The sequence below is a fragment of the Limanda limanda genome, chromosome 19 (assembly GCF_963576545.1).
Source record: "Limanda limanda chromosome 19, fLimLim1.1, whole genome shotgun sequence".
Taxonomy (NCBI): Eukaryota; Metazoa; Chordata; class Actinopteri; order Pleuronectiformes; family Pleuronectidae; genus Limanda; species Limanda limanda.
Genome location: NC_083654.1, coordinates 8,003,194 through 8,021,462, shown reverse-complemented (window position 1 = coordinate 8,021,462; position 18,269 = coordinate 8,003,194). Strand labels below are relative to the sequence as shown.

Below are 18,269 nucleotides of genomic sequence, written 5' to 3'. Positions count from 1 at the left end.
TTGTTCAGTGAGAGAAAGGAGGGATACTCAGGGAGGTAGACGTGGACAGAGGAGGAGGAAATTGATCATAGAAAAGGCAGTAGCTCTTTCTTTTTGCCACAAGAGAAAATTGTAAAAAAAGTGAAAACATTTCCTGATCTATTTCACATCCGTTCACCACGTTTTGTATTTCCTAATCCTGCTCACTTACAGACAAACAAACGCGGCGGTAACAAGCCTTGCCCTGTGACATTTGCGAGAGAAAAAAAAAACAAGAGACACAAACTCTTTGGGAAAAAAAATCCTCAAAGGAGTTCTGATGGTGTCAAGCCGAGGCACCGCTGAAGGTATTGGATTAGTAAGAGATGTCAGTGTGTGGGTGTCGATTTCTCTGTCTGGGTGTTCAAATGTGGCTCAGGCATGGAACCCTGTCTCCCTGCATGTTGCCCATTGAAGCCAGCGACACAGAAACACAAACACAAAACGATTGCTTAGTTAAGAGGCTGCATGACGGCCGCCTCAGGCAGATTGTCTTATGCGATTTTTCCGCGACGGGCCAACTCGTCAACTCGCCGCTTCCCCCCGACCAAAAGCGTTCTTGCGCCATGTTGTCTGTCTGAAGCCGAGGAGGTAACTTATGTATTATTTGGTTAAGCTTCATTAGTGTGGAGAATTGAAAGCGGGGAGAGGAGAAGGGTTTTTTCGGAGCCACACACTGGGTCCATCTGCTCAACCAGATTGGCCATACAGTATCACACACACAGTATCACACGCTGCAGTAAATAGTGCTGGGAGTGAGTTAAGGGGTAGACTCTGTAACGCGGCCCCAACAAAAGACTGTGTGTTAATGAATCAGAGGGCTGTAGCACAGGAACAGGTAGCTTTTCAAAAAAAAAAAAATCTTTCAAATTGCTCGTGTAGATGAAAACCCATCTGGACACCGGCCAAGAAACAAAGAGCCCGGGGTCGATCTGGAATTGGTTAAACGTCTGATACCTTAAACAGCTCTAATTGAGGCTGGGAGATTTAACAGTGTTCTCTCAAGCAAATCCCTTTAACGAAGACGCTCCCGACTAATTCAGAGCTTGTTGTAGCGTCTGTATATTTGTCAGGGAAAAGGCTTCTAACATATAGGCGCTGAGACCCGAGCGGCTGAAAACACATAAACACAGATGCCTCATGTCGTATGCTCGCATCAACTGGCCCCTCTATAAATGCCTGTGATCATTCGGTGCCATGTGTGCAGAGCAGAGTGCCACATGTAAGCAAATAAATTAGAGTCCCCCCCCCCCGAACAACATGCTGCGGTCAGCTAAGCTTCGACATGAGACAACAGAACTGCTGTTTGCTCTAATTCATTGGAGAAGCCTTTTGTGCCGCTGCGAAGCGCTAATCAAAGAGCTTAGGCACACATGCTGGCAGCTTTTCATTTTCATAACTCTCTGCGTCAGTCAGCTACGAGAGGAGGCGCCGATCAATAGTGCCGCCCGAGCAGGCCACGGCACAAATGGCGGGGCGGCGATCAGGACGCCGCGGCGCAGACACCCCCCCGTTCTTTTCTCTGAAGCAAATTTCACACCAGTAATCTTGCTCGCTTTGGACCAGACACAGACAAAGTTGAAAAAAGAAACAATCTGCAAGGTCGATAAGCAGCAGAGGGTAAATCCATTCTAGCCGTGCCAGAGGAAGATTTTTTAAACACGAGTTGCTCGGGGAATAAAACCTCACACTCTATTTAAAATGCACAATGGACTTGAGAAAAAAAGCAAAAAACTAGTGATTAAAAATGTAACACATGCAAACACGTACACACAAAATCCTATTTAGTTTTCTCCAATTTAAGGTACTCCCAGCCCCCAAATACTTAGTTGTACAAGCAAAAATAACCCACCTGTGTACTGCAGCACAAATCCATTGCTGCTTAAGGAGGCGTCGCTGCGGAAAGCCAAGAAGAGCGTGTTGGAGCTGCTCTCGATGCGCTCAGGAACGTCCGTGCCATAGAAGCTACCCAGTAAAGGGCTGAGGGAGTCCGGCCCGTCATAGATATGCAGGAAGTCATAACTGGGCTCCAAGCTGAACCTAGAAACAGGCATCACATAACATAATGTAATATAGTAGTAATAACCGTACCCATGGAATTAATTAAAGCACAAGTATTGTGATTTGCAGGTTGGCAGCAATGATCTAAATGCTATTGGATCTTACTGGTTGAAGCTCAGAGCGATGACATAGTCCTCTGTGACAGTGACTGTCCAGTCGCACTCCCTCCCGTGTGGGTAAGGTTCAGGGTAGTCTGGAGACAGGATGAGTCCGCTAGGTCCGGTCAGATTCCCACCACACGGAGCTAGAAAATGAAAGCAACTGGTTGTAATTCATCGTCCTAAATCCAACATCAAATTTGAAACCTTTTGAATATAAAACCAAAAACCTATCAGACAAAAGATGTTGACTTTAACGTTCTGATTTGCCTAAGTTTTCCTTGTTCAATAAATTATTTATATGCATAATTTGTCCTTGATTTTGATAGACCCAGGGATAAAGAAACAGGAAATGTTTTCATCATGTCGTCCATCTTTATACACAGTCTAAAGTTAAAGTGCGCAGGCAGCGGGGCTACATCTGCAAATTATCTGATTGACAACCAACTGCCGATAAAAAACAACGTGAGAAGAAGAAACAATGAAACAACAGGAACAGACGCGTTTGTGTTGGAAAATAGACTCAAATGAATGGCTGGAAATACAAAGTTTGCAAATATATGAAAGTAATTAACCCACATTATGATCTCCCGCTGCATGATGTGTGGTGTCCCTGCAGGAAGTTGTAGCGACAGATGCTTAATTGAGATGAAGCCGATGCCTGTTGTCACTGGTTCCGCACGTTCTCACACGCAAGTGTCAGAGAAGTGAACTGCCCGAGCTCCGGCACGAAAAGAAAATGATGAAACTAATTCTGTTAAGCTCTAATTAAACAAGGCAGATAATTAAAAGGCCTCCGCTGCCACGGATAAATAGGTAACGTCGTTTCGCAGCAACAAGTGAGATTGTATATATCTATAAATAATATATAGGAGACTAAAAAAAGAGTCTGTCTGAGTGGTCTGTGTTATTAAGGAAACGGGATAATCAGATCTCTGTCTGCTGCAGTGATTGCGGGGAAACGTCTGGGGAACACAGCAATCGGGTTTGCCACTTTAGATTCACTTAAGGAGTCTGTTAAGTAATCGTGTTAGGAATTAGCATCGTCTTTGGTAAAAGTTAGACCAGCAGGAGAGGTTAGATTGTTTGATATGATAACTTTTACTTGTATACTGTTCTCCTCTTTCTTTGTTCGTTATGCAACAAACGTAATGAGTGAGCTACTTATGAATCTTGTCATCTTTAAAGATTGGTCTCTCTCCAGGCGTTTTGAAATATGGCGGCAGTGTATTTATTGAACTTCCCCACTTGAACATTTCACGACCAAAACAAAAGTCTGTGGCATAAACGAAACAGTGGAAAACTCGCTGTGTGTGTGTGTGTGTGTGTGTGTGTGTGTGTGTGTGTGTGTGACATGTGACAACATTCAGTTCTGATCACAGTCGAGAGGCTTCACAAGCTCTGACTGACGATACGATGATGATACGAGTACCTGTGCAGGTGGGAGGGTCCGGCTGCCAGAAGAAGCGGCCGTTAATCTCCGTGCATGTGATCCTGTTGGCCCCCTGCAGGATGTAGCCGGGATCACACTGGAACGCCACGTGGTCCCCGGGCTCCCTGCTGTCCCCGCTGCGGGTGCCGTTAGTGGGCATGCCCGGGTCATTGCAGGAGGTGGCGGTGGAGACTGAAGAAGGAAGACGGAGCCCAGTCAGTGAAAAGACATGGAAGTGATGCTCAGCTACAAGATGATGAAGACATATCATTATCAGAGTTCACAATTAAACCAGCGAGTTTTGACTTCTCACTCTTCTCTACACAAAGTTTCCTTTAAAATGAAAGCAACTGGTTATAATTCATCATCATAAATCCAACATCAAATTTGAAACCTTTTGAATATAATACCAAAAACCTATTAGACAAAAGTTCTGATTTGCCTCAGTCTGCCTTGTTCAATTAATTATTTATGCATAATTTGTCCTTGATTTTGATAGACCCAGGGAAAAAGAAACAGGAAATGTTGTCATCTTCTCTACACAACGTTTCCTTTACCTTCCTCCCTCCCATCATCCCTCCCATCATCCCTCCCCCTCACCAGAGAACTGCAGAGCGAAGCCCTGCTTGCTGGTGAAGAAGTCTGTGGTGAACTGCAGGCTGACGGTGTTGAAGGTGCTGTGAGCGTCGGGCGGCACCATCGAACCGCTGAGCTCCCTCAGCAGGACCCCTCCGTCCTGGGGCCCGTCCCAGATCCGGAGCACGTCGTGGACCTCCTCCGTGTGGAAGACCAGGAAGTGCAGACTGTTGAAAAGACACAGAAGAGACACTTCAGATGCCATGACAGCCGTGGGACAACACTCCCTCTGAATTTACACTTTAACCCTCACGCATGTCCCCTCACAATTCAGCTTTTATAGGGAGCACCCTCTGGCAAACAAAAGCCGTTTATTTCCCCAAAGAGAAATTAAGAGTTGGCTCTGAATGACACCTCCTATTAGCTTTTTAATCTTTTTCAAACAAATCTTAGTTCTTTTTAATCGCAGCTAATTGTAACCAATACATTGCAGTGTTTCCATGAACAGTTGTTATTGAAGAGGAAGATCTAGGCTCTATTTGTTCTGTCACATAACGTTCGACTGGGGATTCAGATGGTGTTCGCTGTGTTTAAAGACTAAAATTAGATATAACGACAACAACAAACAGAAGCAGAAGGTAAAAATATAAATAATAATACAAATATCCAGGCAATTTAGCAATACAATTCATGATTTCTAAAATATACAAAAACGATTGTTCGAAACCAAAGAGGAGGAAATGAATGCATTACACGGAACTGCTGGGGATTTAGAAGAATCAATGCAAATAAAAAATGTGATTAAAGGAGACAATAAGAACAGAGGAAGCGCCGGGCCCAGTACAAAGGAGGGAAACAAACAGCATTTGAAGTGAATCACAGACCAGCTTTGAATGGATGCTCCACAGCGTCAGTCAAACAGACATGTCTGCCACGGCATTTAATAGTTTCAGTCTAGACGTCAGGAAAACGATGCTGTCAAAGTAACTTCCCTTCACTTTTTGCCCAGACAGCTGTCAGGCACTGGTAGTCCACTGGATGTGAAAAGCACTGCAGCTGTGTACATGTATGTGTGTGTGTGTGTGTGTGTGTGTGTGTGTGTGTGTGTGAGTGTATGTGTGCGTGTGTCAGCCTGAGTGCAGTGGACTCCTAATGTGTTGCTTGAAATCATATACGTGAGTTTGTGTAAGTACTCGCTTTCGACAGGCTCAGCAGGACTAAAAGTACAGACGCTGGTATTTTAGACTGAGGTTGACGTTGACATGGAACGATTTCTGAGCTTCTTTATTCTTTGCAAATACATATAAGACATGATACAAAAAAAAACTAAACATGCAAGCTCATTCAAATTACATCTTTGATATTTTTCCTCCCTCTGAAACACAGATCAAGGCCCGTCTTGCATGCTGTCAAAATAAAAGGAGACAGTGGAAGGCATCGAGATGAGTGTGCGTTCAAAGTAAAGGAAGCACTTTAGTGTGTTGAGCTGTATCCACCTGCTTCACACAGAAATAACACATCAATCAAAACACGTGTTTTTTTCTCCCAAGACCAAAGATAACTGATGATTCAATGATTTGCTGTCTTGTGTGCATTTGGTGAGAAAGTATATCAACACAAAGGTATCCAAATATTATGGCTTTTGGGCTTCCATGGTATGAGCAATCATATCAAATGCAATGAGCTTAAATGAAAATCTACGATGGAATCAATTTAATTAGTAACTCAAAACACTTTCCTGAAACTCTCCCTCTTGTGACACTATTTTTAATACGATGCAAACAACCAGAGACGTTCTGAAGTTGCTGTTATATATACTTATACAACTATTTTAATAAAATATACCTTAAGTTCAATCTTTGAAATAGACTGTAAACCTCTGTACATTCTAGTATTGTGTCCATCAGCTCTAGCTCAGCTTATATAAATCTGTCCAGTGGTCGTTTACTCAAAATACCTTTTCACATTCAATGAGTTAAATGGTAATGTCATCCCGAGGAAATCATGGCACTTTATGTGCTGTTAGTGTCCTCATCGCTCCACACACATACATACACAGAGCCTTGAGCCAGGGATGATGCAGAGAAGAAACAGCAACCCACTGATACGTGGGGTTTTAGCAGCGCGTTCCCACCATCTCTGCATAATTGGTGTCAGACTCTGATTTCCATACCGTCTGATGTGCGAGCTGCAGCCAGGGGCCACTCAACAATGTGCCGTGCGTGTGGATACTGTACGTAACCTACTTGACAAGTCCTGTCGCTGCGCTCGTGAGCGAAGTGCACGGAAAAACAAACAGATGCCGACAGGAGATCCAGCTCATCCACACAAATGTGCACTGATAGGTGGAGTTAAGGGGTGTGATGCATTACACACTCGAACATGAGCATCCACGCCCGCAAAGCGGCTGAGGGAGCAGAGACATGCGTGCATGGAGTGCACACATTAACCTCCTTATCTGGGTGAAGCAGCGCATCACATGTTTCCAACCTTCATAATACAAGTGATGGCGTAAATCATAATCCTATTCATTGTAATCGCCTCCCTGCATTCAGCTCTATTGCTTATATTGATGGAGGCAATGAAGATGCCGTGCAGTATAGAGTTATCATAATTCGAAGCTCAATAAAATCAGTAAAACTGCAAATGGAAAGCAACATATTACTAATAAATAGAGAATATTGGAGGAGATAGAAAACAGAGCAGGCTTTATCTATTTAGATATCCTGAGTATGCTGGGGGACCCCACACTTGAATTAAAAGACTCCCAACTGTGTTTTCTCTGAGGCACAGCAAATCAAACCCTGAAGTTTGTGGTCAATTAAAAGTTAGAGAAGAAAACAATTTTGTTTGTTTAAAGCGGTGACAGCATTGAGAGTGGATACAAAAATCCACTCAGTGTTTTAAATTCAAAATACGGGTATGCTGGTCATCGTTCTAATCACACATCATTCAAATGGGTCAGGGGGCAGTACCTTTGAAAATTGCTGTCCTATCAGTCAATAAAGTCAATATATATATACGATTTCTTATAGGTATAACATAAGTCCTGTTGAACTGCAGAAACAACACAATTAAATTCCGATGATAGTTGTTGCCGTGACCTCATAACGTCCGGGTTAGCTCCTGCACTTCCACCAACCGAAGGTGATGTTCAAACCCTCCCAACCTGTCATGTTAGCGCCTCAGGCAGTTAGATGCGTGTTATGCAAATGCTGATTTGAAACCCTAAGGTGTGCAGCCCCCTCCTCCTACGCCCCCGGGTCCCCACACTTTCACAGGATTTGCCAGCATGAATAAAACAGAAACAGCATGTCTCCTAATACATGTACAGGTGTGTACCATCCTGCAGAGAATACTAATTTGCATATGTGCAGCCGGCGTGCTGAACATGTGTGTACGCACACGGCATTGAGGGTTTGAGTGAGCATAGAGGACGGGCCTGGGGATTCGCATGAACAATGTCGGAGTCGACAACTTTCATGACTTCCACGGCATCATGTTCTATTCACAGATTTGAGTGTTAGGAGGATGGAAAAAGGTGGGTGGAAAGAGGATGGAGCACACCAGGGAGAAGCAGAAGGTGAGGGAAGGAAACCAAAATACAAGCCCAACGTTCATGGCCGCCCGGCCGCCCGAAGATGAGGATGATGGCAGGAGGATAAGAGGTTGATGGAGAGCAGAGGAAGGTCTGAAGCATGGGGGGGGGATGTGTGACGAGCTCTCGGATGGATGGGATGGACGTGGGCTGCATGCTGGGATAATTGGTTCCTTTTATACCAGATCTTAATGGCGTATCTCTCCTTGTCACTTTGCAAGAGCGAAGGCTTGGTAGGGCGGCAGTGGTGAGATGATAAGAGTGAGAGCGGGAGGGATATAAAAAAAAAAAAATAAAACAGAGATGTGGATTGTAGCACATATTACTCATACAGGAGATGTTGGATGCACCCAATCCTCTCGGTGGAGATGGAGACCCCGCTGCCATGGCTACCTCCAGATCTTGCGCAGAAGAGAGGGCAGTGTGTGTGCTAGAGTTCACAATTGTTTAAAAGCCTCACGGATTGTCGTCAAACTTCATTCCAGAGGGAAAGAGGGAGAGTGAACGCTTCCAGTGGGCAAAGTCGATTCAGAGCTAACTCCTGCACTTAAAGCAAACGCTTTGGGGGTTTGGGTGGGCCGAGGGGGGAGTAGGAGGGGGACACAAGGGATGAATTAAACAACAGGTTTTTTTGAATAGTGGAATTGCTGCACGTCTCACCAAGGAAAAAGGAAATGTGGGTCTCGGTGCTCGGTTAACGTTTTGCGGAATCATAGGGAGGCGTGTTTTGAAGTTTGCGGCTGAGGGCTCTCCTTTACACTTGTCCCTCTTTTAATGAGATAAAACAGTTCAATCAAGTGTCAGAGGAATGGCTGCGAGGAGGCGGGGGAAGAGAGGGATGGAAGAGATTACTCAGGTCTCTTTTGACTCTGCCTTAACTGTTCTGTATTCATACGAGAGGAATAAAAGAGAAATTGGGAGCAACGAGACTCTCTGGCATGAATACAGAGCAGTGGAGCTGCGGCCACGAGTCCTGTGGGGAGCCTTCACAGTAGGTGTGTGTGTGTGTGTGTGTGTGTGTGTGTGTGTGTGTGTGTGTGTGTGTGTGTGTGTGTGTGTGTGTGTGTGTGAGGAAACAAGTGTGTATGTTGGGGTGCGTATGGATGTGTGTGTTTGGGATACGAGGGGATGTGGGAGAAGAGTGGGGTTCGCTTGCAGCCGCCTGCTCCTTCCCGTCTGTTTGAGATTGCGTGTTTGAAGTCAAAGTGACGCTGAGAGCCGACCTCATCAATGTGTGCGGGTGTGGCCTCAGTGGGACCATCCCAGTGGGATCATTCATCAAAGCTGACCGAGACACACCCACACCACGAGGCCTTAAAACCCACAGAGCACAGCAGACGGTGTAACCGACGGGCGGCGGCGGGGGGGCTGCATCTCTTTGACACCTGAATAAAGTTGTGCTCACAGTAGTTTTTTGGTCAGTTCAAGTGCTGAGAGGCACATGATGTAATATCGTGTAAGCTGTGCTATCACACGGATAAAAGACAGTTCCCAATTACTTTCTGGCAGCGAGAGGTGTGAAAGTGGGAAATGAATCAGAGAAAACAGCAGAGGTTTAAGGAAACACACACTAATGCATTCAAACACACACACACACATTTGAATTCTCTTTATATACATTTATGTGCATATGCATTTGAGACTGAGGGTGTTTTTGAGATAGAGCATAACAAATGCACTAATGGGTGTTAAACTGAAATGGGAACATGGTGTATGTTCCTCCTGAAAGGCAAAAATCCACCTATAATGTTTTTTGAAATAGTGTTTTAGAGCTGGGATTCTGTCATATATTTGAACAATTCTCTCCTCATCTCCCATTTGGTTTTACAGTTGATATTCCCATTAAAGTTGATGTCTTCAAAGAAAACACTTGTGCTCCTAAGAGGCAATTCCACCGACCAAGAAATGTATTAGGACACAATAACAGTACTGTATGTACTGTCTCCCTTTGCTGCCTCAGTTCCTTGTGGCCTGGACAAAGTTGGACACTTTCTATATTGACATGACCGCCTCACATCATTTCTGCAGAGTTGCAAACATTAATGCTGACAATCTCCTGTTCCACCACTATCCCATATCCTCCATTGATTCATGCTACTGATGCCAAATTGTGACCCTGCGTGCCTCAACAGACGAGGCTACGCATTTCGAGAGAGCCTTTCTGTCCGCTCCATCCAGTCCGGCCATTCTCCTCGGAACTCTCATCAACACTTTTTCATCTGTAGAACTGCCACACTGAATGATTCTGTAATTCACACCATTCTAGGTAAAACTCTCTAGAAAATCAGCAGCTTCAGAAATACTCTAACCAGCTAATCTGGCACCAAGAATCAGGCCATGGTCAAAGTCCTTTTTTCTCATTCTGATAATAGATGTGAACATGACCTGAATCTCTTGACCTACCCTGTATCTGCATGATTTCATTGATTTCTGTGCTGCCACATGATTGGCTGATTGTATCATTGCATGCAGGGGTAAAGGTGTTCCTTGAATAAACGGCCTTATTACACCAGTGAGTTTTTGGTTGAACATTTAAATATGAGTGGTATGTGTACTGGTTTAAGTGAAGACTGGATGTGTGGAGATTTAAAAAAAAAAGAAAAAAGGAGCAAATCAATGAATGAGGATTTATGCAGCTCCACTGTAATGAACTGGAGGAAAAGTTCCACCATGCACCTTATAACGATTTGTCTCTTTGCTCGGCACACACTGTCTAGGTCCTATTGGTGCCTTGTGAACAGCAGTCAGTCTAAACAGCACATGCATTATAAACCCCACTTTATCACCACATTTTAAAGCCCCACAGCTCTAAAATAAGCTTCTTGCCTAATGACAAATACCGATTTTTAGATGAATAAACATGGCTTCATTGTGCAGTGTACCATGTGCCCTAAATCCCTCATTTGATCTCTGTAGGAGTAACTACTCAATGTTCCATTGGTGAAATGGATCATTGCCTCCATTATCATCCCTCTTCCTTTTATCTTGTTATTATCTCTTTATGTCTGCATTCCACTCTCTCCCTCCCACCCATATACTTCTGTCAATAACTCTCAGCAAACCAGTCCATAGCCATTTTTTGTGGTCTTCCGTCGCACGGCACGACTCCTGGTCTCGCGCAGACCCAGTGTGGTTTGATTAGTGTGCTACCTTCATCTGCAGCATCTGATACACGAGGAATCCCTGAGCTAATGCATTGCAAATTCCCCTCAATAATGAATTTGCGTGGGTAGGATCAAAGGCATGGATATGGAGTGTACCTTGCAGAGGAATGCCTGGGACCCAAATGTAGAGAAGGCACTAATGAACCTAAACTAACACTCTTGGGGGACCTGGGAATGTCAGATGCGCGCGAGACAACATCCACACTCAAGTACATCCATGCAGATGAGCCAACATGAATGTATAACGGATCCAAGACTATGAGGTGCAGTGAACCAGAAACTTTATACAGTGCAGTCTTAAAGCAATCGTATATGAATTGTGATGTTTTGGACCTACAAAGCACCTGAGAAATCCGAATACTAAAGATGGCTGCATTTAAAGCATCACAGAGCATTACCAGCACTGCAACCAAAAGTCTGCTACATTCTTTACAACAGATTTCAAACACTTGTGTCGGAGAATGACGTCTATAGACACCACATGTATGTGGTGAATACATAATGTTCAATTATGAATGTGAAAGTTAATCCAATTTATAGGAGGAGAGATTACAGCCCTCCCACTTAAACCATCTATTGTGTTCTCTGCCTCTTTCACACGTTTCTGCCTCTACACATGTACTCAAGGATTTAACTGCAGTCTCTGTGAGAGCACTGCGCCCGGAGCACAATCCCCTCAAGTACACTTTACATGTCAGTTCTGTCCCCTGGAAACCACAGGACGGAGCGCACCAAGCAAATATTGGCCATCATTAATGTGTGGACTGTTATTGGTTATTTGATGTATGGATTACAAAATAGGAATACACACAAGCATGCAAAGGTTATGCAAAGAGAGCAGGAGGGCAGATCGTTTCCCCTGAAATTCATGAAAAGTCAATAGTTTAAAAACTGGACTTGTTAAACACATTATCGGGGAACAGCAGACTGTTACATGACATGAGCCCATCTTCTCTGTAGTGTGAGACGTGGCACAACAAGCCAGGAATCCACATCCTGGCACAGCCCATGATAACACTCAACAAACTACAATACCCCAAAGTCTTGGAGGCATCCATAGATTCCCCAGGATGCAGTTTGGACGATGGACCGTTGTCTGTTTTGCTGTGATGCCACTGTAACTCTGCCTCTCATGAGCAACTAAAGCACCTGTAGAAGTCCAACTCGATATATATGACGATAAATAAATACAGTGCTAGAGCACAAACTCGAGAAGATTAAAGTGTTATCAACCGACACCCTGAGCCAAAAACCATCGCAGGATCTTGCTGGCTTACATTTCATCAAGTTCATGAAAGTAAGGGCTATAACGTCTATAAGCCAGAGTTTGCTTGGGGCACTTGACTTTCTTTGGTGGAGTCTAAAAGCTGGAGGCTCTAATGTGGCATTTCCCCTCACTCAGTAGTAACTCAACTACTGGCCAACCGCAGCTGACTGAAGATTGATTACACAGCAGCCTGTGAAAGTGATGAATACCACTGCAAACAGGGGGGCTAAACTGGAAGTATATTGAAAGGTGCTAGATTGAAAGAAAGGCTTGGGTAAAAAAAAACAAAAAACAGTGTAATCAGGAACCTAGAAAGCATGGAAAAGGAAACAATGGAGTGTTTCTCAAACCTTATAGTGCTTCCAGGGGCGGCCTCGATGCTCCACATACAGTGCAGGTTGTGCTCATAGGGAGCTGGATAGCCCGGAGACAGGATACGACCGGAAGGCTCATCCTTGATGGTGCCCCCGCACTCCGCTGGAAAAGAGAACAGACAGAGAGATTTACTGAGGCGAACAAGGAGAGCGAGGGAAAGCAAAATGAAAGCTCATCAATGCTTCTTAAAGTCCGATTAATAAGCAGATAGGGCGAGGATATACCAAGAGGGCATACCGGGAACTGCATCGTGCCACTTCCAGTAAAGTGCTTCACATCGCTTTCCACTCATCGTTATTAATTACTGACATAGCAGCCATACACTCAAACATGATGTGTTCTTGTTTGCATCTGGAAAGGAGGGAGAGCAGCCAACTCAATACACTTTAATATATATATCTTTTCTTGGCTCAGCGACGGCAAAATGGCCATCTCAACGATGATCTCATCTCGTTGCCTTTGAATACTGATGGACTCGTTGACTGAACAACACAACATCCAATATATCAAGTCAGGTTCGTACATTCCGGCGCGTGCGGCGTGCGGGCGCGGGACATATGCACGGTTGCCTGTAATGGCAGCTGATATTAGTATCTACTAGGCAATGTGAAAGGCGATATATATCACAACAGCACAGAGGAGGAGTTGTCATGAATCACCAGAGGACACCGAGCATGTTTGCCGGTGTCACTGTAGTACTACTAGTAGTCAAGAGGATTGTTGGAGTCTCATGTCACGGTTTAACAAGCTTCATTTAGGACCCTACAAGGTACAATCACATGGCAAAATATTTTGGCAAAAACCGTTCAAAGAAGGGAGGGTTCCTTTTAGCCTGAGGTGATGAATGGCCATCAGAAATGAACTGACACTGAAAAGCAATTGTCAGGCCCCCTTCAATTATCCACCTAGCGCCCTTATCCAAAATGTGAATGGAGAGAAATGTGAGAAAAGGTTCCTCGACAACATCGGGTTTGAAGTGTTTTTGTTCGCACTCCGAGGCCATCTCAGCTGACAGGAGGAGGGGGGGGGAGAGTGTTGCTTTTCTTGGCCCTGAGAGGAAAATAGCTCCTTCAAAAAACGGGAGAAGAAACACAGGTGTAGGAATCATACTGATGATTATGGCGATGACGACGGCGGTGAAATCCATCCGTGTGTTGAGCGATGTCTGCACTCAAACACACACACACACACACACACCCACACAGACAGACTGGCATGAGGGACGTATAGGAACTAACTGGATTACCATAAAACACAGACAGGGTGTTCGACAGGGACGAGCTGTTGTTTCAGTGCACGGACGTAAACATCTTGACACCTTTCATTTAACAAACGCCCGTCCTCATGTCTGCGCTCTCTCTTTTGTTTTTCCTTCTGTCTTTTCTCCTTGTCTCTCTTCCTCACCACCATCATTATACGTCTAAACAGCAATAATCACCGGAGTTGGCCTTCGATCACTTTTGCTGTCAAAGCATAAACTCCTAAAACCTCACACTCACCCACGTACACACACACTTATTGTAAACAGAATAAATGCTTTGTTCCAGACACTATTTTAAAGATATTTGCTTTAACTCTCTGAAAAGGAAGAAAAGGAGGACGACAATTTGTGTGTTCAAATTGGCCTCTGAATGATGTACAGAGGCCTTCAGTCTTAAGTATTACTTTAGGTATTTTCTCTCTATATATATATTTGTTAATTTTAGAGTTGTTCCATATTAAAACAGCAAACCAAGTTTTAGTTTCTAAGCTCTAGCTGCTTAAGTGAAACAAGTTCATCCAACTGACGACCATTAGACCCTAGAGAATCATATGAAATGTTGGTTTGACATAAATGTGTGGAAATGTGAGGTTATTTAGAATAAACTTTTAAAAGCAGTTATTTACACTGGACATGCAGGTTGACTTTAAGTGTAAATAAAACACAACACTGTAAACACCTCAGTGTTCCGGCCTGCTCAGGGATTCAACCTTGCAACTTCCCTCCTCTGTGACTTTCAAGATGGGAACCCTCTCCGCTGTTTTCAACTCAAAGTCCATCCTCCTCCATCCCTCCCTCCCCCGGATGCCACACCACCTTTTATCTGTGTTCACTGGTCCCTGCTGCTGGAAAATAATCCCACCATTAGAAACACAAGCAGTCCTGGAATTCACTCTCTCTGCCGGCCTATCATCTGCAGAGAAAGGGGCACGCGAGGACAAACGTGTTTTGAGATACACAGAATGCATGAATGTTGTTTATACCCAGACATGAAATTACCTGTCAGTCTGGGATGAAAGGGGAGCCGAGCAATATTATTCTAATCACCTTGGCTGATGTTACAGGGCACCGTTCTGCCCGCTTTCCTTACCGAGCCTGTGACTGGTTTCTGAGAGTCTCTGTCAAAGATGTCACCGAGAAGCAGAAGACGCCAAAAATATTAAAAATTGCTCTGGGTTTGTTACCATGACTCCACATTTACCGTGTTCATGGTTTTAATCATTCTGGAAATAAAGCTCGGCAGGTTAACGGGGGATGAACTCTACAAATCACATGGATGCACCGTCTCTTTAACTTTTATGGATAAATGTTTGATTTAGAGTTAATTGTGGAAGTCTGCTCAGCTCAGAGAGGTCAGGGTTAAGCACCTGCCCATGAGCGTGGGTGTGTTGTTAATATAAGAAATGTCTGTATAGTAAAACAAAAAGGGGGGGACTTTGCCTGCATGATGCAATATGAAGATGACGAGCTACGCAGCAAACAATCCTTTCTGAGGAGATAATGCACTGAATAAGGTGCTGGGAAAGCAACCAAATGAATACCCCCAAAATAGCATCGCTAAAAAAACAATCCTCACAGCTCCTTTAAACCTGCAGCGGCGTATTCACATTGTTGTCGGAGAAGAAACTAGGTCAGATTTTTTTTTTTTCCTTCACAAAGGAAAACGGGTTTGGATTAGCGGTGATGTGGCAGACAGTAAAGCAACCGCTAACGAACTCTGTATTGTAATGTTATACAACACCGCTATTTTACATAACCTTACAAGTAGATGGACTTTAACATAACACAATCTCTGGCAACGAATTTGCCTCAGGGGACAATGGGCTGATATTGTTGCACTTCTGGTATAGACAGTCTTACGTTGGCCGTACACTGTTGAAGAGCGACTATTTTCTTTTATCCTAAGTCAAAAGTTTGCCCTCACGAAACACAACCAGTGATTCTTTGTGTAGGTTGTTTCGGTTCAAGTCACATTTTACCTGATCTCTAATAAAAGCTGTCTGTATGTCTGGTCAGAGACTCCTTGTCCCTTGCCTACAGAATTCAGCATATTCTCATGCAGTTTAGGTAATTACACTTAACAGCATAAAATGTCAATGATGTAGGTACACGGGATGGTGCAGAATAACATCAACATTACATTCCATAACATCCCATAATGCACCTGACATTAATACATGTAGTCATGTACTTCACAATAAAAGTTCTGCAGCACTTTACTCGAGTATTTCCATTTTATACTAATTCACACTTCTGCTTCCCTACATTTCTGTGACAGCTTCAGTGACTCATTAGTTGGACATAAAGGGTTTTTTAAGACAAAATTTCCTATAGAGCTTGATGAGTTGTTTACCGTCAAAATTACCGTCAGAATGGCAGCTCTTTGGGTACAAGCTGGCCAGCCGCAAGATTAAATTGCTGCCCATGTTTTCACGATGAATATATATATAGAGTTTATATATGAATAAAACGTATAAACCTTTTGCATTTGGGTCATAAAATGCCTCTTTACCTTTCAAATAGCCTACCTCTAAATCTGTACATCTGTAGCGATGGATATTAGACAATGCAACACTGAGATAACAAAGTAACTATAATGCAAGGACCAATCAGCAGCATCTAGAGCAATATCAGCAAATAAGCTCCTCCTTCAGCCAATAGCAGGGTCACATTTTTCAAACAAGAACCCCAGAGGATATTCGGACACCTTCCTGATTTTCTCTGGAGTTTGCCCCCTCCTCCAGAAAATATTTTGCTGTGTTCTCACATGGGCTCATTTGGACATTATCTGGATTTCTTTTAAGAGAATGTCCGCAGCTTCTTCTCCCGCCGTAGAATGGAAAGAGATTATCCGGAGTTCAGTACATGTCTGAAAGCAGCTTTAGAAGAGCATCGGACTCACCAAAGCAGATGGGGAGGGGGCTGTTCCATGCCCTCCTCTCCCCCCTCAGGCAGGTGAGCGCCTCGGGGCCTTTCAGAGTGTAGCCCGGGTCACAGGTGTACGACACGGAGCTCCCTGCAAAATGACCTTTGTCCTCCTTCTTGTAGCCAAACTGGGGGACACCTGGGTCCTCACACTTCACCAGCTCAAAACCTTGAGAAGAGAGTGGGACAGAAAACCAAACGAGTATTAGAAGGGAATCGAAGAAGAATGCGTTAATGGGATATTGATGTGGCAGAGGAAACAAGACGACAAAAATGTATTAGCACATTTAAGATTGGCTGTAAATATGAAATGTAAAGTAAGGTGGTTGCTTGTGTTTGGAAGGAAGACAGCATTACTCACTAGTGAAGTGCAGCTCAAAGCCTTTACTGGTGTTATCTGCGTTGCTGATGAACTCCAGCCACATGGAGCTGGAGGTGGAGTTCAGGGTCGTGTCGAGCATCTCGCTGCCTGTAAACAGCCCCAGCAGACGAGCGTTGCTACTGCTGCCGTCAAAGACCTGTCAGGGAGGGAGGAGGAGAGAGAGAGAGAGAGAGAGAGAGAGAGAGTGGGAGGAATTAAGATGATCAGTTATGCACACATAGAAACGCTAAGCAGGCTGTACACGCACAAGCTGCTTCTCAATTCAGGGGGCCGTATCCTTTGCATAGTGCATTTGAAGACCGATCTTAACCTTACATCGCAGAGAAACGCAGGCTCCGATGGCTGGTTCCTACCCGGGTCAACCGATCCCAGGATTCATAGCGATTCATTTCACAAACCGTTTTTCAAAGAGGTAATGGTGCCGGCAAATGACGAGACGTCCAGTGTTTGAGTGTCACGCTTCAACTCAACAGAACAGATAACGTGATGCATATTTTGTTAAAATCAAGGGGCATTAAAACTTTCTCGTCATGTTCAAATTCACTTCCGTTGCTAGGCAACAGCAGTCAAGGCAAGACGAGCTGGTGACCCCTATCATGAAAAGCATGATCGTCCCAGACCATCTTATTTCGGTTCAGCCTCCCAAGGACGAAGCCCCTGAAGTGACATGCAGCTACGGAGAGAGGGTATATCTCCCCCCCCCCCACTCACTTTGAGCATGTCATCCTCCTCCAGTCTGAAGTCCCGTGCCCGGAGCTGGATGCCTTTGCCGGGCTGCGTTTGGATGGAGTAGATGCACTCGTGATTGTTGCCATAGTAGCCGGGGTAGTTGGGTGAGAGAAGCACCCCTTGCATGCCCGTCACGGATGAGCCGCATTCAGCTAGAGAAAAAGAGAGGGAGCGTAGCAAGAGAGAGACAGAAGAAGAGAGAGGAGGAGAGAGGACGGGAAGTAGAGGAGGAGGTGGTGGTGGTGGTGGTGGTGGTGGTGTTGGAGAGAGCAGAGGACATGTCAATCGCTATATGTTTGAAACTCAGAGGGAACTTATTCATGCCGTCATGCAGAGGGAGACGGGGGAGGGGATGGAGAGAGGGGATGGAGAGAGGGGATATG

General features: G+C 44.5%; 1 protein-coding gene across 1 annotated transcript in view; it reads right to left on the bottom strand.

Moving 5' to 3' along the window:
- The window catches only part of csmd2 (CUB and Sushi multiple domains 2), a 260,666-nt gene that overhangs the window by 77,632 nt on the left and 164,765 nt on the right, over positions 1 to 18,269 (bottom strand). The window contains exons 23-30 of the mRNA XM_061092731.1: positions 17,869 to 18,038; positions 17,137 to 17,293; positions 16,753 to 16,944; positions 12,565 to 12,691; positions 4,210 to 4,412; positions 3,610 to 3,801; positions 2,185 to 2,323; positions 1,871 to 2,058 (exon numbers count right to left, since the gene is read on the bottom strand). Of these exons, the coding sequence (XP_060948714.1) occupies positions 1,871 to 2,058; positions 2,185 to 2,323; positions 3,610 to 3,801; positions 4,210 to 4,412; positions 12,565 to 12,691; positions 16,753 to 16,944; positions 17,137 to 17,293; positions 17,869 to 18,038 (1,368 nt within the window). The remainder of the gene's footprint in view (positions 1 to 1,870; positions 2,059 to 2,184; positions 2,324 to 3,609; positions 3,802 to 4,209; positions 4,413 to 12,564; positions 12,692 to 16,752; positions 16,945 to 17,136; positions 17,294 to 17,868; positions 18,039 to 18,269) is intronic.